General features: G+C 40.8%; 1 protein-coding gene across 1 annotated transcript in view; it reads right to left on the bottom strand.

Moving 5' to 3' along the window:
* The window catches only part of syt19 (synaptotagmin XIX), a 36,263-nt gene extending 27,441 nt beyond the window's left edge, over positions 1 to 8,822 (bottom strand). The window contains 5 exon segments of the mRNA XM_034085901.1: positions 7,254 to 7,276; positions 7,279 to 7,326; positions 7,422 to 7,451; positions 7,454 to 7,620; positions 8,761 to 8,822. Coding sequence (XP_033941792.1) covers positions 7,254 to 7,276; positions 7,279 to 7,326; positions 7,422 to 7,451; positions 7,454 to 7,616 — 264 coding nt within the window. The 5' untranslated portion in view covers positions 7,617 to 7,620; positions 8,761 to 8,822.
* Positions 8,823 to 21,714: the final 12,892 nt, after the last annotated feature.

Raw genomic sequence — 21,714 nt, 5'->3', positions numbered from 1 at the left:
GAAGATGCTATCAGGAAGCAACATAAGGAATTCAAAGATCAAAAAAGCTCTTCTCTTCCACAACATCATCAGAAGAGAGCTGAAGAAAAACAACACACCTCCTGGGCCACGAGCGCCAGAAACCAGCACTAATTGTGTCATCAGGCAAAGATCCTAAAAAAGTACCGTCTTCTTTACCAAATCCAGCAGTTGGGCTAACTTAACAAGCTAATGAGAGGAAAGGAACAGCCAACAAAAAAGCCAACATTCCTACAAGGTATCACACAGACTGTTCAGGATTTCTTCCTGAACTCTGCACGTGTGACAACTGATACGACTGACACAATCACCAGGAACAAGATCAAGCAGCAGAGAATGATCCTGACAGACTCCATGATCAACCTCCATACTGATTTTCTTATCAGGAACCCCACTGTAAAGCTGAGCTATTCTTCATTCTGTGCTCTGAAGCCCTTCTATGTCACAGCACCAAAAGCATCTGATCGGAAGACCTGTCTGTGTCAAATACATGAGAATGCATGCTTAATGCTTGAGGTCCTTAGAATGTCTGGTGTTGTGAAGTCAAACAAACTAGATGACAGTTTTCAATTAGTTTGTTGCTCTCCAGCAAGGGAGGCCTGCCTTTTTCGCACCTGCTCACGATGTCTAAACAAAGGGACAGTTACAACCCAAGAGCAAGACCAAATCCATGTTCAGTGGAGGCAGTGGGAGAGAGTTCAAGAAGACACAGGCAATGGAATCCACATCAACACTAAGCTTGTCCAACACAGTGGCAGCCTTTCAGAGCTCATAAAACTCTATGGGCAAAAACTCAGAAATCAAACCACAACACATGTTCAGTGCGAAACCAGTCAAAAGCATACATCAACACAATTGAGTCCTGTGATGAGAGTACAGCAATCGTCCATGTTGACTTCTCAGAATCCTGGAGATGCAAATATAAATCTGAAGTTCAGGCCTGCCATTTTGGACAACATCTGCCACAGAAAACACTCCATACTCAAATGTATTACACAAAGGGGGAAAAGGCAGCATTTTGCACACTGTCCGAGTCGAAGAGACAAGATGCTGCGGCAATCTGGACACACATGGAACCTGTCTTAAAAGATATCAAGACTAAATATCCACAGGTCACCACTGTGCACTTCTGGTCTGATGGACCAAGTAAACAGTATAAGAACAAGAAGAACTTTTTCTTTTGTCTGCTATTCCACCTACACTAGGGTTTGAAAAAGCAACGTGGAACTTCTTCCCCACATCCCACGGTAAAGGCGCACCAGACGGAATTGGCGGAACAGTAAAAAGAACAGCTGACAACCTGGTACTGAGAGGAAATGATGTGACAGATGGACACACATTCTTTGAGAAGGTCTCAGACAGTCTGAAGGGTGTTCAGCTGCACTACATTGTAGAAGAAGACATGGAAAGATATGATACACTTCTCATAGATCCTCTCAGACCGGTTCCCTCAACAAGACAAATACACCAGGTAATCGCCCATGAGAACAGGATCCACTACAGACAACTATCCTGCTTTTGCAGCAAGATGTTGGATTGCCAGTGCTTCTGCCCAGCTACCTTCTATTTTCAGGGCCCAGATGAACAGCAGAGTGATACCCGTAGGGCAAGAAAGAAAACATGTTGTGGGAGGAGATGGAAAATGAGATGGGAGGGGAGATGGAAGAGTTGGATGAGGAGCCATTGAAAGGTCCTGAGGGTACTGTGACAGTAACGACTGTTAGCAGCCTTAATAATGGAGACTGGTTAGCAGTAGTATATGATGACCACTGGTGGCTTGCCAAGACCATTGCTGTGGATACTGAGCATCAAGATGTGAAAGTGGAATTTCTGCATCCCCATGGTCCAACAGCAAAGGTTAAGCCCAAGTGTGGCAAGAAGGATGTCTGTTTCTGCCCAGTTCAAGACATCATAGTGAAACTAATGGGAAATGCATCACCAGTCCAATCAAGAACAAGAGAGATCCACAGTATTGCCCCTGATGTGATGGACTTCATAGAGCGTGAGCATGTCCGACGCCTGCTGCTCAAGGCATAAGTCCCTTGTGTGACTGCATTCATGCTTTAAAGCATAGTGTGTTTTTCAATGTAAGCACCTCCTCAACACGTGTGTTCCTGCTCTCTTATTTTTCCTAGTTTTGAAGTATGCCATGTTTTGCACCATCACCTATGGCTGATTGTTAGCTTAATTACATTTCTTCACTTATTTTTTGTAATAGTTGGAAACGGTGAAATTTGTTATAGTTTGAAACGCTGTATTTACAGTTTGTTTATTTCAGTTAAATGAAAAATATGTTCAGTATAAGACAAGGAGTTGTTATTTATGAATCTATTGTCACTTCCATCTGTTTAAAAAAGCATTTGTTCATTAATCAGAAATGCAAATACAATTTTGTCAACTCCGTCAGTTTCCTGTCAACACCGTCAGATCTTCATCAGCAACCTCAGATTTATGTTTTTGTAATTTTTCTGTGAAAAAACGAATTCTTTCTTCAGTTTTTGTTGTTTAAGTAATAAAGGATCATCAGATCTACACCCTCTTGTGTCTTATTCCCTTAAGGATTTTTTTTCTTTAGTGGCAAAATAAAAGATAAAGTTTGAAAATGCAATTTTTTTTTAATCTGTGTATTCCTAACAGTGTGAAATTAAGCCGTTAGTTTATATATTATATTTTATTGCATATAAGAGTAACTAAACACGATTACAACATACATCAGAACTTAAGATTCTTGTTGGGCTATTATAATTATATAATTATATACTTTAGTGTGTCTGACGTAGTTGACACAAATCAAGTTTTTAAGGTAAACATGTGCATTTATTAAAAATGTGTTTTAACCTCCAGCCTGCACCTTTACATGGTTAAATAGCACAGATCTTAATCTACATGAATATATAACTCTAATCAATATAGTGTACATTTTCAAAAAATGTTTTTCAGAAAGTGTTTTGTCCCGACTCTCAAGAATCAGTGAGCTACATCTTGAAGCCCTTTTCTCTTTTGCTCCTCGGGGCTGAGCCTGCCGCTTGTACCAGCCGATGTACATCACTGATGTTAACCTCTTGGAGACATCGAGTGTAAAATAGTGCCTATCTATACGCTATCTATCGCTCTTCCCTCTACCGCTCTACTGTAGACCGGAAGTTTACAAACCGCACACCAGCCGCCGGAAGTTGATAGACGCCATCTTGTGCAACTAGCCCATTGGTTCGCAAAAGGGTTCATCTCATGAGGCTTCATCATGGGCTTCATTTGAACACAAACCCCCCCTGTTGGTCAAAGTGTGTAAAACAGGCAGATTGGACATCTCAACAGTGTGCTCTATCTCATACCGAGTTCCCATTGAGTAAAGCCTTAGAATACTCTAAACAACGAACATAAAATCATATGTTCATGTTAACAATATTGTATTTATTCCAGTTTAATGATTGTGATTGAAAAGCCTAAGGAGGCTGGTAAACATTGCAAAGAGGGTGAAAAAAACTGAAAAAACTGCAACATATTTATTCCTGTATTTATTTGTTCATGTTTTTATTCCTACATTTATTTATGCTTGTATCTATTTATACTTATGACATGCCTCGATACATGCTTCACAAAAAGCTTCCGAAGCCTCGGCGCAATACGTAACATCAATAGCAGAGCCCAGGGCTCTGATCACTAGTAAGTATGTGTGCCACGAAAAGTGTGGTGTGTGAAGAGGAGACGAGACGCATCCTAAAACCTGGAAGTAAGCTGCGCATGGCTTCCCTCCACAAAAAAGCAATGAGATTTCTCCATGGGATTTTAGAAAATAGCTCAAAATTAATCTGTGGGAAACGTACCTGTTAGATAAATGCACGTTTTGTTCAGCCGGATAATATCCACATGTCTACCCTACTTTTATAATTTTCGAATCATAAATCGATTAGATTTATGATAGACTTTTGAAACTACAAGAAGATAAGGATAGGGTTGCCAACCGTCCCGGAACGCCCCGTATTTGAGCGAAAAGGGGCGTGTCCCGTACAGGACTTTGTTTTTCCTGGACTCCTGTGTAAAGGGAAAAATAAAACATATTTTTCTGTTTGCGCGCAATGCAGTGTGTCTGGCGGCATGCCTGTGTGTTTGTGTGCTGTATGCGTAACGGTACGTCCACACAGCAGCTTCAGAAGAAACTTCCACCGCTTCCAACGCTTCTCTGCCCATTGACTTTGAATGGGGATGACGTGGGAGATTTATGTGATTGGTTGTTGGTCGCATTGCTCGCAAAAAAATCCCCAAGCTGCCAGACACGCCCAGCTCCCAAGATTTTCAAGATTTTTGAAAAGCTGCTGTGTGGACGTACCGTAAGTGCACACAGCAGCTTTAGACGAATCTTCCACCGCTTCTCTGCCCATTGACTTTGAATGGGGGTGACGTCACTTTGCCTCGCTTTTCGCCGAACTGCATTGTGGGGGAGCGAAGCGAAGATTTCCAGGATTCAAAACTTGAGCAATGTTCAACTTTTGAAGCTGAACTGGAAGCGTCAGCCAATCAAATCACGTTTATGCAAATCTGACAGTTGAAGCGCTAGCCAATCAAACCACGTGTAAGCAGGGAGAACCAGACCGCAGTTCATTTCCTCATATTCTAAACGAGAAATTACGGTAGCAAATCACCCGGTTCTTTACGACCAGAACTATTAACGGGATACAAACCGGAGGAACCAGGCATGGAGGGAAGTGGCAGAGACAGGGGGTGAAACTGGTAGGTTTTCGCCTGTTTGGGGAGTTTATATATATATATATATTGCTCGCATAAAATCCCCGGGTTTTTTTTGCTTTGTATGTCGGGGGCGGGAGATTCATGTTGTTTGTCGCGTTGCTCGCAAAAATCCCAAGCTTTCAGACACGCCCAGCTCCAAGATTTTTGAAAAGCTGCTGTGTGGACGTACCGTGTAGGACCGCTCAGTTGACAGGGCAGGCATAATGCTCGTGTGTGTTGTGTGGTGTGTGTGTTGTGTGTGTGTGTGTGTGTGTGTGTGTGTGTGTGTGTTGTGTGTGTGTGTGTGTGTGTGTGTGTGTGTGTGTGTGTGTGTGTGTGTGTGTGTGTGTGTGTGTGTGTGTGTGTGTGTGTGTGTGTGTGTGTGTGTGTGTGTGTGTGAGTGTGAGAGAGAGAGAGAGAGTCAGTCAGCTGATTGATGGGAAAATGCTGGGGAAATGGTTGGTTGAAGGATAACATTAAGTCTAATAATGATGTACCGTGCATGTTCACATCATGTATACTTTGCATTACTTAATACAATTTTTTTAACATTTTGGACAAAATAGCCAATTGTACATCGAGGTGCCCAGATGTCCCTAGTGCCCACCTATCCGATTTGAACATGCTGATGTACAATGTGATGTAGTAGCCTAATGCAGGTGTAAGACCACTGTGTTTGTATTGTGTTATAGGTATGCATAGTTTTCTATGCATTTTGGGGGGGTTTGACCCCCAAAAACATTTTCGAACCCTAGGGGCTGGCTCCCCCAAAATAATTAAAATAACATAACCCTAACTTAACTCTAACCCTAAAACCGAAATAAAGTAACAAAAAAAGTAACTAAATCCGCCAGAAACATGAAAATCTTCGGTCGCGCAAACATGCATATGTCCCGTTTTTCCATTTCTGGAAGTTGGCAACCCTAGATAAGGAGGACTTTTACAAAAAGTAAAAGAGATTTTTGTCCAGAAGGATAGGCAAATGGCCTTCATCTTCAAGTCAAGGTAAGACCGCAATTTATTGAAATGGGATCTTACTAAGAGAGAACAATTCTTTAAATGATAAAATTACATTTTGTTGGGTATCCTTCTGTTGAACTGTCTGTTTAAAATTAATTGAAGCATCAGAAAAAAAAGCTTTTGAAAATAATATATTTTGATTTAGATCAAAATATAATATTTGTAAACCTGAAGAGTCAGTACCAGTGCCAGCCATGAACCTCTCTGCAGAAGCTTATAGACATCTAAGTTGTTTGTGCCCCACCACTTTTGTACATGTAAAAACGCCACTGCGCACACCTTCACTCAATCCTGAGGGTTTCCTCCGCTCAGAGCCTGACCCCAAACATTGATGAACTTGCACCCAAGATGAGATGCCAAGTATCTGGCTTGAACTAGCATCACAGAGCAGCACACTGAGTTTCAATGGATGTTTCCTTCTGCACTTTTTCTCTCACGACAACAGGGCATGTTTGGTTTTTTCTTTGAGGGAAATAGTTTTTTTGAAGCAGTTGTTGGCCTGTGGAAAAATGTAATCATAAGAAATGACTGCAGATAGAGCCATAAGAAATGAATGCAACTGATTATTTAATGTTTAATGTTGTTTTTATAAGCAATCATTTAAGCTTTGTTAGTTCCAGGTTTAATATGTGCAATAAGTTCAATTCAATACATTTTGCAATAAAAATTGAACCAGTCCGGCCCTCAACTATACCGATTTTAAAACGTTGGCCCACTGTGTATTTGAGTTTGACACCCCTGACTTAAACCACTCAAAATGCATAGTTCAACCCAAGACTCTGCAGAGAACATTGAAACTTGTTTCTACAGTTATTTAGAAAGAAGTCTGACATGTATTATGTATCTTGAATGCACACACATGCCCACTCATTTTGTCTAAACAGATACAAACATGCACAATACGCAGTTGACATGTTAGAAATGTTTAAAACAAATCTGTGTGATGTGTTTTTTACATTGCAATGATCTATAGTCTGTATTAGAAAACTATTAAAACATATTGAAAAATTAGAGTGGCATCAAAAACGAGTGGCATTATAAAAAATAAAGAAATCCCTTTTATTAATGTGATATATTTCTTGAATCCTAATTAACTTTAATAGGTATTATAAATTAAACTGTTTTAAAAAGAAATATTGACCTAATGTCCAATGCCAGTGACAATATAGAAAATAAATAATTATTTAATTGATGCATATCATATAATTTTTGTTTTAAATTGTGATGTTTCTCACATCTCAATTACTTATAATACGTTTTTAAAGTATTAAAGAGTATGAAAAAATGATTAAAAGTAGTAAAAAGTCTAATGCCAGTGACATGTATATTTGTGTGATGTTGCTTCCTTAATCCCAATTACATTTACTAGCATTAAAGTAGGTCAAAAGGCCATAGGAAGACTTGTGAGATATTAAGTATAAGCAATATGGTCATAAGAAAAGGTGTGATTATATTCTACTCTATCCACACCTAAATCCATTTCCTCTTACCCTGGTGCTTGGAGCTCCTGAGTCGATTCTCGCGTCCCCGACTTTTTATCCGAGTACAGCTGATCATTGTTCACTACAGTAAAATCAGACACACAATTGCAATTTGTATTCCTTTCTTGGTATACAGCATTAGAAATGGTGCTTTGTATTGTAATCCTATCTACTCACCGGTATCTTGCCGCATGTATGTGGTGTATTCTGTGAGCAGCACCTGAAGACCTGCCATGCCAAGATACCCAGCGCCAGCAGTAAAAGAGTGACTGAAATTCCCAGGATGCAGTACTTCACCGTGTCTGGGAATGGCATTGTCAGGACCCCAGCAGCTGACAGTCCATCAAAATATAGAAAACTATCCAACTCCATACCTCTGCAACACAGGAGGAAAGACGTGAGAAGACTATAGATCAACTATTAAGGAATTACTGTCAGAATGTTGTAACTGCACGTGAATAGCAACTACAGTATTAACACTAGCTTTCATTTTGGCATTAAAGTGACCACTTTACATAGGATCCAGGACAGTCATTCAAAGACATGCAGGATCTGTACGGGAAATCTGTTCGACTAAAAACCCTAAATAGCCAAGTAAAAACGTATGCAATGTCACTCAAGTTTACCAAACAGCTGGCACTTGTGGGTTTTATATCAAAGAGACGTAAGAGAGAAAGAAACGGTGAGTGATGGCGCTTCTTCTCTCTCTGCACACAATGCTGTTTGGCAGCGTGGAAATGCAACTTGTGAAGATAAGGAGGTCAAGGAGGTGCAGCTGAAGTGGTAAGACAATTGGTTATTATAAGTAAATTACAATTTTAAAAAGGCCAAATCTTTGAAGTTTCTCCGAATTATGATTACTTGCTGATTGTCATGTTTTAAAAGCTAAATACCTTCGGGGGTTTGGACTGTTGTGACAACAATTGAATACAGAGGCACCTTTGTCAATGAGACTATTCAACCTTAATTTTAAGGAAAGCCAGTGAGTAGATTCACTTTTATAAAACACAAAAAGATATGCTTTCCTAAACTGTTAAATAAATGTTTCTTTACAATAGCAATGAGACTCAGTTGGTATCCCTTATAAGGGATATATACACCTTTATATCCAAAACAAGTAGATTATCAGGTTCAAAATGCCTGCTGACTACTGCATTTGTAACAGCTGGATTATCGCTTGAGGTAAAGAAAGCCGGTACACCTGTGGTGTAGTCAGAAAGATTAAATGATCTCCTATCAGAAGTGGTTTAGTCAAATCGCATTTGTCAAACTCAAACTGCATGCAAAACAAGACGGACATTGCAGGGGAAACCTACAGAGTTAGAAGTAGTAATTATATTTAAACAAAGAAAGTTGACGTAACACATTTAAACAATTCAGGTTTGGCAAAATGCTGCCACCAGAGTTTTAAAAATGAATAAAAAGATAAATGGAGAAGACTAAAGGCAGCATTTCTGTTGCTGCTGACACCTGAGACCAACATACAATTAAATAAAAAAAGACACAAAGCATTTACCTATGGTTAGAAGGAATAATCAGCTCAATGTTTCTCTTCCGCGATGAAGGTATTTCACTGTGCTTTCCACTCTTCTAGTTTCACAGAACAAAGTCAGCAAGAGGAATTCAAAGCAGCACCTTATCGTATAACTGTTCCTCCTTTTTGTGTCACACTACTCTTACTATCCACCCACACCGAGCACATGACTTCCTGCACACCATTCTGGGCAAACTGGTTTTCATAAGATTTAAATAACATTTCAGGGAGCTTAACAAGGCCTGACCTTAAGGTGTCTTCCTCTTTAAGATCCCTCGGCAGGCCTGCTTACAAAGTTTCTAACTGGATAAAAAAGAACTAGTTGATTTAGTCCTAACATCACTTCATAAATCAAAACATTTATGTTCATTAGAACAGTACGTTTTTCTCATGTTTTAGGAATATCCTTTACAAAAAAGGTATTAATGAAACGGAAAAGTTTGCTGGATGTAAGTGCTACTGAATCAAGTTATGTCAGGTGATTAGGGAAAACATTTAAGTACACAAAAGATATCCCCACGAAACCTTTTAGTTACTTATGTTGAGATGTTTTATTTGTTGCATTACAGTTTTCTGAAATGTTATGTTTACATATTAAAGCAAACAGATATTGTTCTAAACTGTATTAAAGTAAACAGGTATTATCTTGAACTGTATTGAAGTGAACATGTATTATTTGACTGTTTTTAAGTAATCCTATATATATAAACCTTCTTACATACACTTTCCCAGACACCCTGACACACACACACACACACACACAACACACACACACACACAACACACACACACACACACCACACACACACACACACACACACACACACACACACACACACCACACAACACCCACATCACACACCACATCACACACACACACACACACACACACACACACACACACACACACACACACACACACACACACACACAATACACTCCCTTAACAATATATCACCACACACACCACACACACACACACACACACACACCACAACACACACACCACACACCACACACACACACACACACCACACACACACACACACACACACACACACACACACACACACACACACACACACTTCCCAGACACCCTGACACACACACACTCCCTGACCAAGATATCAACACACACACACACACACACACACACACACACACACACACCACACACACACACCACACACACACACACACACACACACACACACACACACACCACACACACATCACCACACACCTTCTCCCAGGATACCCTGACACACATACACTCCCTGACCAAGATATCAACACACACACACACACACACACACACACACACACACACACACACACACACACACACACACCCACACACACACACACACACACACACACACACACACACACACACACACACACACACACACACACACACACACACACACACACACACTTCCTCTTACCAAACAAACACACATGTCCTTTTCAAGGTTCTTTTTGAGGCCAATATAGCACCAATATATCTGTGTACAATGTTTGATTGTTTAGGAAAGAATAGTTTGTGGTGAAACCTTCCCTGGGAAATTAAAGGAGTGAAGTCCGGTGGAAGATAAGCAGTGACTCTCCGCCACAAAAGTCCATATATACTGTTGTTTATTCATGCACGGGGCCCCCTGTTTCTGACTGGCTGGTCCCGATACCTGTATCGCACAGCAATAGAACTGGGAGTCCAGAGTACTCTGTAAAATTGTATTGGTGTTTCTTTACCATTAAAATCAGATTATTGTTATAACTTTTATGCCGGTGTTTTGAACTCCTTTTCTTATTAATCTGACCAGGCTCATCTAACGGACGGCGCGGAGCAGAGCTGGGCTTTAAGCCACCACAACTGTGTCTGCTCCTACAATTTGGTAGTCTCCTGATAAGGATGTGTGTGTACAAAACGCAACAAACTCTTACTGATATGTGATGGGTCCAGGCTCAAGGGCGTATGGCACTCTCAACTCTTTCCAGGACATGCCGGGGCCCTGCCTGCCTATAGCTTTGTCGATATCTGTGTTGATAGGTAATAGATTAAGAGCGGTGAATCATTTTAGAAACAGGAAGCGCTCAAACGTTTGTGTGAGTTTATCTAATTTAGTATTGATTCCATGTCAGCCACAGCTTGTTACAAAAAACATGACTGATAGTGTGTTTAACAAACTTAAACTAGCTTTATTAAATGTCAGGTCTTTGGCAGGAAAAACATTTTTAATCAATGATTTTATCACTGAGCACAATCTCGATTTTATGTTTTTAACAGAAACGTGGATCGAACAAAATAACAGTGCAGCTGTTCTTATCGAATCAACCCCTCCCAACTTTAGTTTTATGAGTCAGGAAAGAATGCATAAGAAAGGGGGTGGAGTTGCTATTCTGTTCAATGATTCCCTTCAATGCAGGAAGACATCGTATGGAAACTTTGATTCTTTTGAATATGTGGCCCTTCAGCTGAAATGCTCCTCTCGAGCTCTGTTCCTAAATATCTATAGACCACCCCACATACTGTGCAAGCTTTTTTTGATGACTTACTGAACTGCTGTGTATAGTGTGTATTGACTTTGACCGTCTAGTCATTGTTGGTGATTTTAACATCCATGTTGACAACCCCCAGGACAGAGGGGCAAATAACTGTTTTGTGTTCTTGATAGCTATGGACTGACTCAGCATGTGATGGAGCCCACGCACAATAAGGGGCACACTCTGGACTTAATTGTCCTCAAAGGGTCTGAATATCTCTAAGGTTGTGGTGACTGATGTTGCCACTCTCTGACCATTCCTGTGTTTTCTTTGAGAGCTCTATTTCTGTTCACAAAAATGTTCAAAAAGAGATAACCACAAAGCGATATTTAACTGAAAATACTAGGGAAATGTTTACTCAGAATTTTTCTTCCACACTTGCCCCTGCTAACATCTCAGTAAATGAGCTAGTAGATCATTTTAATTCAAAAATTCAAAATGTTATAGATGCCATTGCTCCAACTAAGGTAAAGGAAGTGTCTGGCAAGAAAATATCTCCATGGAGAAAGGCCATGACCGTGAAAACAGAAAAAAGAGAATGTCGAAAAGCTGAACGCAGGTGACGAAAAACAAATCTCCAGGTTCACTTTGAAATCTATAAAGAGAGACTTGGCCTTTATAATTTGGAATTGAAAAACGCACGACAATCGTTCTTCTCTGACATCATTACCAAAAACAAAAACAACGCACGTGCCTTGTTTGCTACCGTCGACAGACTAACTAACCCCCCAGTGTCAGTAGCCTCTGAATTTCTATCCACCAGGGCGTGCAATGATTTTGCCTCCTTTTTCACTGACAAAATTCAGAAAATCAGACAAGCAGTCAGTGCCTCTGCATCAGGAACAGCAAATGTGTTGTCTCTGTGTCCACCTAATAACAATTCAAGCACCATGACACAATTCCATCAGATTAATGATAAAAACCTAGAGGACATTATACAACTTCTGAAATCCTCCTCCTGCTGCCTTGATATTATTCCAACAGGATTTTTCAAAGATGTTTTGCCTTGCATGGCCTCAGATCTACTTCATATAGTAAACAAATCTCTTCACTCAGGTATTTTTACACAGGCCCTGAAAACCGCAGTCATTAAACCGCTCTTAAAAAATAATAATCTAGATGCTTCAGTAATGAACAATTACAGGCCCATATCAAACCTCCCATTTCTAGGTAAGATCATTGAAAAAGTTGTTTTCAACAGTTGAGAAATGTCTTGCATTTAAATAACTGTTTCGATGTGTTCCAGTCAGGCTTTCGTCCAAACGACAGCACTGAGACTGCTCTTGTAAAGGTCTTTAATGACATCCACTTAAACACAGACAGTGGCAGAACTTCAGTGTTAGTATTATTAGATCTCAGTGCTGCGTTTGACACTGTTGACCACAGCATATTACTAGACCGACTGGAAAACTGGGTGGGACTTTCGAAAACAGTTCTAAATTGGTTTGAATCCTACCTAAAGGACAGAAACAACTTTATTTCTATAGGTACATACACATCTGAGTTGACAAATATGACATGTGGGGTTCCTCAAGGCTCCATCTTGGGGCCTCTTCTCTTTAACATCTACATGCTACCACTGGCTCAGATAATGAAAAACAACTAAATAAGTTACCATAGCTATGCAGATGACACACAAATCTACGTAACAATTTCACCAAGAGACTATGCTCCAATTCAAACACTGAGTAAGTGCATTGAACAAATCAATGACTGGATGTGTCAGAAATGTCTCCAATAAACAAAGATAAAACTGAGGGTAATGGTTTTTGGAGCAAAGTCAGAACATATAAAAGTGAGCGCTGAGCTTCTGTCTGCAATGTTCAAACCAACAGATAAAGCCAGAAATCTAGGTGTAGTCATGGACTCTGACCTGAGTTTCAACAGTCACATTAAAACAGTTACTAAATCAGCCTACTATCACCTAAAGAATATATCTAGGATTAAAAGACTAATGTCACAGCAGGATTTGGAAAAACGTGTCCATGCTTTTATCTTCAGTAGACTCGACTACTGCAATGGTGTCTTCACAGGTCTCACTAAAAAATCTATTAGGAAGCTGCAGCTGATTCAGAACGCTGCTGCTCGAGTCCTCACTAACACTAAGAAAGTGGATCACATCACTCCTGTTCTGAAGTCTTTACACTGGCTTCCTGTATGTCAAAGAATATATTTCAAAATACTGCTGCTGGTTTATAAAGCACTTAATGGCTTAGGCCCAAATTACATTTCTGACCTCCTGCTAAATTATGAACCATCCAGATCTCTCAGGTCTTCAGGGACTGGTCAGCTTTCTGTCCCCAGAGTCAGAACTAAACATGGTAAAGCAGCGTTCAGTTATTATGCTCCAAATATCTGGAACAAACTCCCAGAAACCTGCAGGTCCGCTGCAACTCTGACTACTTTTAAATCCAGGCTGAAGACTTTTCTTTTGTCGCTGCTTTTAATTGAACTATTCATATCTTAGACTGCACTGTAACTTTTATCCATGTATTTTTTCTTTTAATGTTTTAAATGTAAACGTAATTAATTTCTCCATGACATTTATGAGAGGGACTTTGTTATGGAACGCAAAGGAGAGTAAGGGGCTAGTACACCCTCCTGAGGGTCCAATTGTGGATGTCATGCGAGCAAAACATGGTGAAAACCGTCTGAAACTCCATGACATTTATGAGAGGGACTGCTCGAAAGTAGGATATTTGGGATATCCATCGTAGCCAGGGTTTACGATCAGTTTTTGGGTGATTTGTACTGAGGAACAAGTATCACATCACCGACGGGTGAAAAATAGTGTTTTGGTAACACGGGGTGTTCAGGTAACACTTAAAGACTTTGTTATGGAACGCAAAGCAGAGTAGGGGGCTAGTACACCCTCCTGAGGGTCCGATTGTGGATGTCATGTGAGCATAACATGGTGAAAACAATCAGTCTAAATTAACAATCGGGACGAAAATGTTCGGATTTCCAAAGGGAGGTTCTGTGAATAAATAAAAAATCAAGAACCGAAATAATTGAACTATTCATATCTTAGACTGCACTGTAACTTTTATCTTTTAATGTTTATTTTATTAGCTTTTCTTTTTAATGACTGATTTTAAATGCCATTTTCCTAATGTCTTTCATTTTTTGTTTTTCTTTTAATGTTTCTTTTATTATCTTTTACTGTTTTTAAATGCCTTTGTCTGAATGTCTTTCATTTTTGTAAAGCACCTTGAATTGCCTGGTGCTGAAAGGTGCTATATAAATAAACTTGCCTTGCCTTGCCTTGCCTTCATCTTTGCATAGTTGATCCTTAACAAAATCATTAGCAATCAGGGTCCGTTATCAGTGCTTATAATCGGAGGGGTTACCAAGGCAACATCTCTCTAGTAAAGTTCAGAAATGACCCATGATCCTTTTCAATCAGTCCGCCGATCACAGACAAGACAGAATAAATGCTCTCATCTGGACTCAGTGGAGCCTGGATGGACATGGATAAAAAAAAAGGTAATGAAGACAAACTTCCCAGAGATATCAATACAATGATCCCTATGTAAATACACCGTAATCATAAGGGCGTGTCAATTTATCGCCTTTTTCTGAGTACCAGCATCTTTCTTTTAATTTTTCCAATAAGGAGACATTTCGTTTCTGTGCATCCGCTTCGAAGGATTCGAGTTGAAAATATTTCAACTTTTTAAAAGAAGGACAGGTGACGCCGCTGTAGAAATGGGAGGAAAAGCTGTTTTTGACCATTTATTTCAGATAAAACTATCATAACAAAGATTAAAAAACAATTTGTTTGAGCAGATCTGTGGGTGTTGTGATTTTGTCAACGTCAGTGGATCGTCCTCCTCACTCTACGGCTGTCAGGCTGAGCGGTAAAGTTAATTCATAAAAACTTTGAAAGCTAGCATCTTCCGTTTGGTTGTAATGATGAAGACACAATGTCAAACAACTATACAGTAGCACAAGCAAAACAAAAAAATCCAAGGGGGTGAAGCTAGTTGTTGAGATATAGTTGTCATAGATTCAATTAAAATATATTTTTTATATAACGCTGGGAGGACACTCTCCGAAGCACCCTGCCAGCACCCTTCTGTCAAAAAAGGCACAATGTGGACTCAAGTTTTGAAGGTAAAAGCCCATTTTGACCACAAAACAGCTAATACATCAAAATGTAGCTGCTACAACCCGCTGCTGCAGATACACGCTTTACAACATCGGGAGGATACGTCCCCAGCTGACCCAGAAAGCGACGCAGGTTCTGGTCCAGGCTCTCGTCATCTCACGCCTAGACTACTGCAACTCCCTCCTGGCTGGTCTACCTGCATGTGCCATCCGACCTCTGCAGCTCATCCAGAATGCAGCGACTCGTCTGGTCTTCAACCTTCCTAAATTCTCCCACACCACTCCGCTCCTCCGCTCCCTCCACTGGCTTCCGGTAACTGCTAGAATCCACTTCAAGACAATGGTACTTGCGTACCATGCTGCGAATGGATCTGGCCCTTTCTACATCCAGGACATGGTTAAACCGTACACCCCAGCACGTGCACTCCGCTCTGCATCAACCAAAAGGCTCGCTGCACCCTCGCTGCGAAGGGGAGCCAAGTTCCCATCAGCAAAAACACGTGGGTTTGCTATCCTGGCTCCAAAATGGTGGAATGAGCTCCCCATTGACATCAGGACAGCAGATAGCTTACACACCTTCCGGCGCAGACTGAAAACTCATCTCTTTCGACTCCACTTCGAGCAATAGAACTATTAACAAAGCACTTATATACTAATAAAGGACTGGCTTACCTAAAGCCAGTTGAGTAGCACTTGAAATGTTTTTGCTCTATGAAACCTGATGTACTTATATGATTCTGGTTTCTTCAAGTTTGTATTTTGTTGGTCGAACACACTTATTGTAAGTCGCTTTAGATAAAAGCGTCAGCTAAATGCAATGTAATGTAATGTAATGTCAAATGCATTCTCTAAAACTTTGTATCTCACTAATGGAAATAAAACAAACTTGAAAGTATTACAAAAATAAATTTAAGAACATCTCAAAGAGACTGACTCTTACCCGAGACCCCCCCATGTCAGTGCGCACCCAGCCAGGGTGTAGAGCCATGCAGAGGATCCCCTCAGGCTCCAGGTCCGCAGCCATACAGCGACTCACCATGTTAAGAGCACACTGAGAAGACAACCAGAAACTAGTTCAAATGCACTTTAATATGTTACACTAGGTTTAATTTGATCAACAAACACGTTGGGAAAATGTTGGTAATAATTCACTTCATTTTTTTTATCAAACCATTTTTCATTTTGATGTATACTATAACTTTTCCACAAGTATGTTTCACAATAATCCTAAAATCTACCTTACTTTGTTTTTCCCATTTCAATAACCCTAAGCATATATTATACTTGAACTCACTGCATTCAAATTAGAATTTTAGATTTACTTTGCACACGTTTCTAATGTATATAGTATCCTATGTTTATATATATTTTTCGTTAGGTAAAATATTGGTTTATTATAGCATATAACTTATGTTATCTTATGCTGTTGTGAGATACTCTATAGTTTATTCTTTATTTTATTATATTTTTATTTTGTATTAAACTCAATGCCTTGTTGGACTTTAAAAATCAATAAAGTACATTTTAAATAATCTAATATGAATCCATTATTGCAAAATCTTTAATCACAAGAGTGCTTATGGCTTTCTTTTGTTTACAAGTTTAGAAATGCATTTGCCAGCCTGGTATCACTTTCTTTAGTCATGCCAAAGCAGAGGTAAACCTTACATGCCTTAAAAGTCATCATTTTAATTCAGTAGAATAAAGCAAATGTTTTTTTCAACCGTATCAGTACCATGGACGTCCTGTAGGGGTACACTGTAAAAATATTCACCGTGAATTCACAATAATTACGTGGCAACTTTTTGCATGACTTTCACAGTAAGATTCACAGCAATTTACTGTGAATGTCTTCACAGCAATGTATTGTAATTTCACATCCATGATATTACAATGCATTGTTGTAAAGGTAAAACTGTACTGTAACTTCACAGCTTCAATGACTAAGGAATTACTGTGATATTACAGTATGTTACTGGGAGATTACATAATTTTCTTGTACATGCATTACAACAAGGGCCTGTACTTTTACATTTCTATTGTGAAAGCAATGTAGGAGTTGCCAGTAATTTACTGTGAATGTACAATGTGTACTGTGAAAGTAATGCAAAAGAGTTGCCAGTAATTTACTGTCAATCTACAATGATAGATGTGCATAACTGTAGTCCCAAGCTCCTTCCTGGAGGAAGCTCATACAATGGTTTCCTGTCAAATACTGTTGGCTGACGTGACTACTCACGCCATCCAACAGTAAACCAAAGTGTGAGCTTCCTCCAGGAAGTACTGGAGCTGGACTACAAAAATGCACATAGGCTATTGTACCTTGCTGTCATTGAATTCCCCATTTCTGACCATAAAGCTGTCTTTTTTGATATCCATGCCCCCCTTTCCAAAGCCAAAGAACAACGGTCCATCACCTTCAGAAACATTAAACACATTAACCCCACAGATCTCACCACTCTGATTAATTCCTACCCCAATCCTCCAACATCCACCCACCCTGCTGACCTGGTGAATCACTATAATAACTGTCTCTCCTCTTCCCTCACTGCCCTGGCTCCCCTGAAAACTCGCAAAGTTTCATTTACCCACTCCGCCCCCTGATTCACCTCTGAGCTACGTCAGCTCAAAACAACTGGCCGCCGACTGGAGCGGCTGTGCAAAAGCACCGGACTCTCAGTTCACACGCAAATGTACTCGGATCACCAGAACGCTCTTTCCAATGCCAATGCCATATTACTCCAACCTCATCAGCACTGGTAACAACAGAGTTATTTTCTCCACAGTCAGTCACCTACTTCAGCCTCCTCAAACCCTCCCTCCAGATATCTCCATTGACCAATGTACTGACTTTCTGCAATTGTTTCACTCCAAAATTAACACCATTCACCTAGAGCTGGCCTCAACATGCACCTTCTCAACTGATCCACCCTGGATGGCTACCACTGGTCCATCACTCATCAGCTCCCTCTCCATCTTCACCCCAGCATCGGAATACACCATCTCAGAGCTCATCCTTAAAGCTAAAACCACCACCTGTCAGCTTGATCCTCTTCCCACCACCCTGGTCAAGGCTTGCCTACCAACCATATCACCCATGATTACTGACATAATTAACTCCTCCCTCACCTCTGGAATTGTACCCACATCCGTCAAACTGGCTGCAATCACTCCCATCCTCAAAAAACCCGGTACTGACCCAGCCGATCTAAACCACTACAGGCCCATCTCCAACCTACCCTTCATTTCCAAGACCCTTGAGAGGGTGGTTGCCGCACAGCTTCAGTCCCATCTTGACACAAACAACCTCCATGATCCCTTCCAATCTGGTTTCCGCCAAAAACACAGTACTGAAACAGCCCTGGTTAAAATCACCAACGACCTCCTCCGTGCAGCTGACTCTGGACTTCTCACCATCCTCATCCTCCTTGACCTCAGCGCTGCATTCGATACCATCTCTCACCCACTACTCCTGGACCGCCTGGCCGGCATTGGGATCACTGGTGTTGCACTCTCCTGGTTCTCATCATACCTCACTGACAGACAACAGTTTGTACAACTCGGTAATCACAAGTCACAAGAAAGTGCTATTTCACTGGGTGTCCCCCAGGGGTAAGAACTGTGTCCACTCCTATTCATCATATATCTCTTCACCCTGGGCAAAATCCTCCGTCACCATGAGGTTAATTTTCACTGCTACGCCGACAACACAGGTCTACATTTCCTCCAAACCCACCACTGCCCTGCCCCCAACCTTCCTCACCACCTGCCATCAGGAGCTGGATGAGCAGGAACCTCCTGAAGCTTAACAGTAGCAAAACTGAGGCCCTGCTCATCGGCTCCAAATCCACCCTCACCAACACCCCAGCACCAAACATCACCATCGACGGCTTCCCCATACCATTCGCTGCCCAAGTGAAAAGCCTCAGTGTCATTCTGGACGGCTCCCTCTCATTTGCACCACACATAAAAAACATCACCCGTACCGCCTTCTTTCATCTTCGGAACATCTCCAGACTCCGCTCATCTCTGTCCCAACCCAGCATTGAAATCCTGGTCCACTCATTCGTCACATCCCGGATTGAATACTGCAATGTACTTCTGACTGGCCTTCCCATAAAACTCCTCAATAGACTGCAAATAATCCAGAACTCTGCTTCCCGGATCATCACCCACACCAACTCATCCGACCACATCACCCCCATTCTCACTCAGCTACACTGGCTTCCTGTACGCTACCGTATTGACTACAAAAACCTTCTACTCACTTATAAAGCTCTCCATAACCTTGCCCCCATCTACATCACCGACCTCCTTCAGGAGTACACCCCCTCCCGCACCCTCCGCTCTTCGTCCGTAGGACTTCTCACCGTCCCAAGCTCTCGCCTCAAAACCATGGGTGCTCGAGCTTTCAGCTGCTCGGCTCCAAGACTCTGGAACTCCCTGCCACTACACATCCGACAGTCTGATTCCATAACAACATTCAAAACCCAACTCAAAACCCACCTGTTCAAACTGGCATTTTCTTTATAAACTGTACCCTGTGTCCTTTTGTGTCCTTCTATAGTCCATTTCCTGTTGTTTGTCTTGTCTTACCCCAGCTGATACTTCACTAAATCCACTGTTTTAATTGTTCCCTATATTGCCCCTATGCCCTGTAAGGTGTTCTTGGGTGTTATGAAAGGTGCCCCCCAAAATAAATGTATTATTACCAAATATGGTGTTTACTAAGATTTGGATATCAACAGTTTTTTTGGGTTGGGATTTGGGGTACTACTAAGGATTATTGTCATGATAGATTAGTCTGCCGATTTTTTTCTTGATTAATTCATCAGCCATTTAAAAAGTTAACACCACATTTTTTAACATGACCTGTAACATTTCCCGTCTTCAAATTGCTTCTATGGTCCAACAAACCACCCAAACGAATTGCGGTACTGTTATATTTACAATGATGAAAATGCTGCAAATATTTGAATGTGAGAAGCTAGAAAAATCAAATGTTGTATTTTGCTTGGTTCAAATGTTTAACGTTTCTCAAATTAGCAGTAGATGATCATACAGATATGGTCCCAGAACAGTCTCATAATACACACATGCACACAGAAGGATTCACACTTGTATTTCATGATCTGCAAAAGGATTCACACTTGTATTTCAGGATCCACACTTGTGTTTTTCCATGCACACACCAATGTGTTCCGTTTCATATTCATGTAAATACAATCCAACACAGAAAAAAGTTCTACATATGTATTTTTGATCCACACATATTTGTTTTCCGTTTAAAACCTCTGAACCTGCAAACACAAACCGCTTTCTGTGCATGGATCGCTGTGCATTCGTGTGTGGGTTTTTTGAGACTCCCCTGACGGTCACCCGATTCGTACTTGTAATTTATTTTATCTATAGCCAATCAGATGTCTCCTCCAGTCTAAGCCAATCACATGAGCGCACCCCCACGAGGGTATGATTTATTGTGTTTGTGACGTAGCGCTTCATTTACGCATTTTGCGCTGTCCGGAGCTGACAGGTCAGAGGTCATCTGTAAAATGGCGTCTGGTGGTCGCGTGCCTCCCGCTCCAAGTGTATGTTATGTTTAAATTATGAAATACTCCTAAATTATGAAGGATTGGTTTTGCTTAGTTGTCTGTTAGTTGTTTAATTCGAGAATTATATAGAACTGTTTTGGTTAGCTTAACTGTGTTGTAGCTTCATAAGCTAACATGAGCTAGCGTTGTCTGTCTAACAATCTAACGAGTTGGTTGGTCTAACGATCCCCCACTCTTATTAGGTTCTTCTGCTACCAAGTAAATGTTGCGGTGAAGTTAATGTGAGAGAAATTAATTGACTGTTTGACAGGGTGTACCGCGTCGTGTCGAGGTAGCAGCACGGGCTTTAGTTCAATTAATAGCCAGGGAGCTGTCTGCGACTCCAACTCCACCAGAAGTGAGAATAGCAGAGAGTGCACCGGTCAGCGTAGCAGTCAGGGCGGTAGACAGCGTCCAATCCCACAATGATGTTAGGGTGAGGCATGGCGATGAGAAGGTGATTTAATAGACTTTTTTTTACATTTGGCAGTTCAAGATCAAACTGTGGCTTAATCCCGTAGATGTGTAAATATCTGATATTTTATCTCACCCCTCGCATTACTTTTTCCATAGTCTGTATCCTCTATATCCCCATTACTGCTTTTAAAACCTTTAGCAGACCCTGGTATTGAAGCATCCCAAACACAATATATTAATGTTTTCAAAACAAATATTTTGGGAAGATAAAGCT

The sequence above is a fragment of the Pseudochaenichthys georgianus genome, chromosome 6 (assembly GCF_902827115.2).
Source record: "Pseudochaenichthys georgianus chromosome 6, fPseGeo1.2, whole genome shotgun sequence".
NCBI classification, from domain to species: Eukaryota; Metazoa; Chordata; class Actinopteri; order Perciformes; family Channichthyidae; genus Pseudochaenichthys; species Pseudochaenichthys georgianus.
The sequence above is the reverse complement of the archived record's forward strand: the minus strand, read 5'-3'. Positions and strand labels throughout refer to the sequence as shown.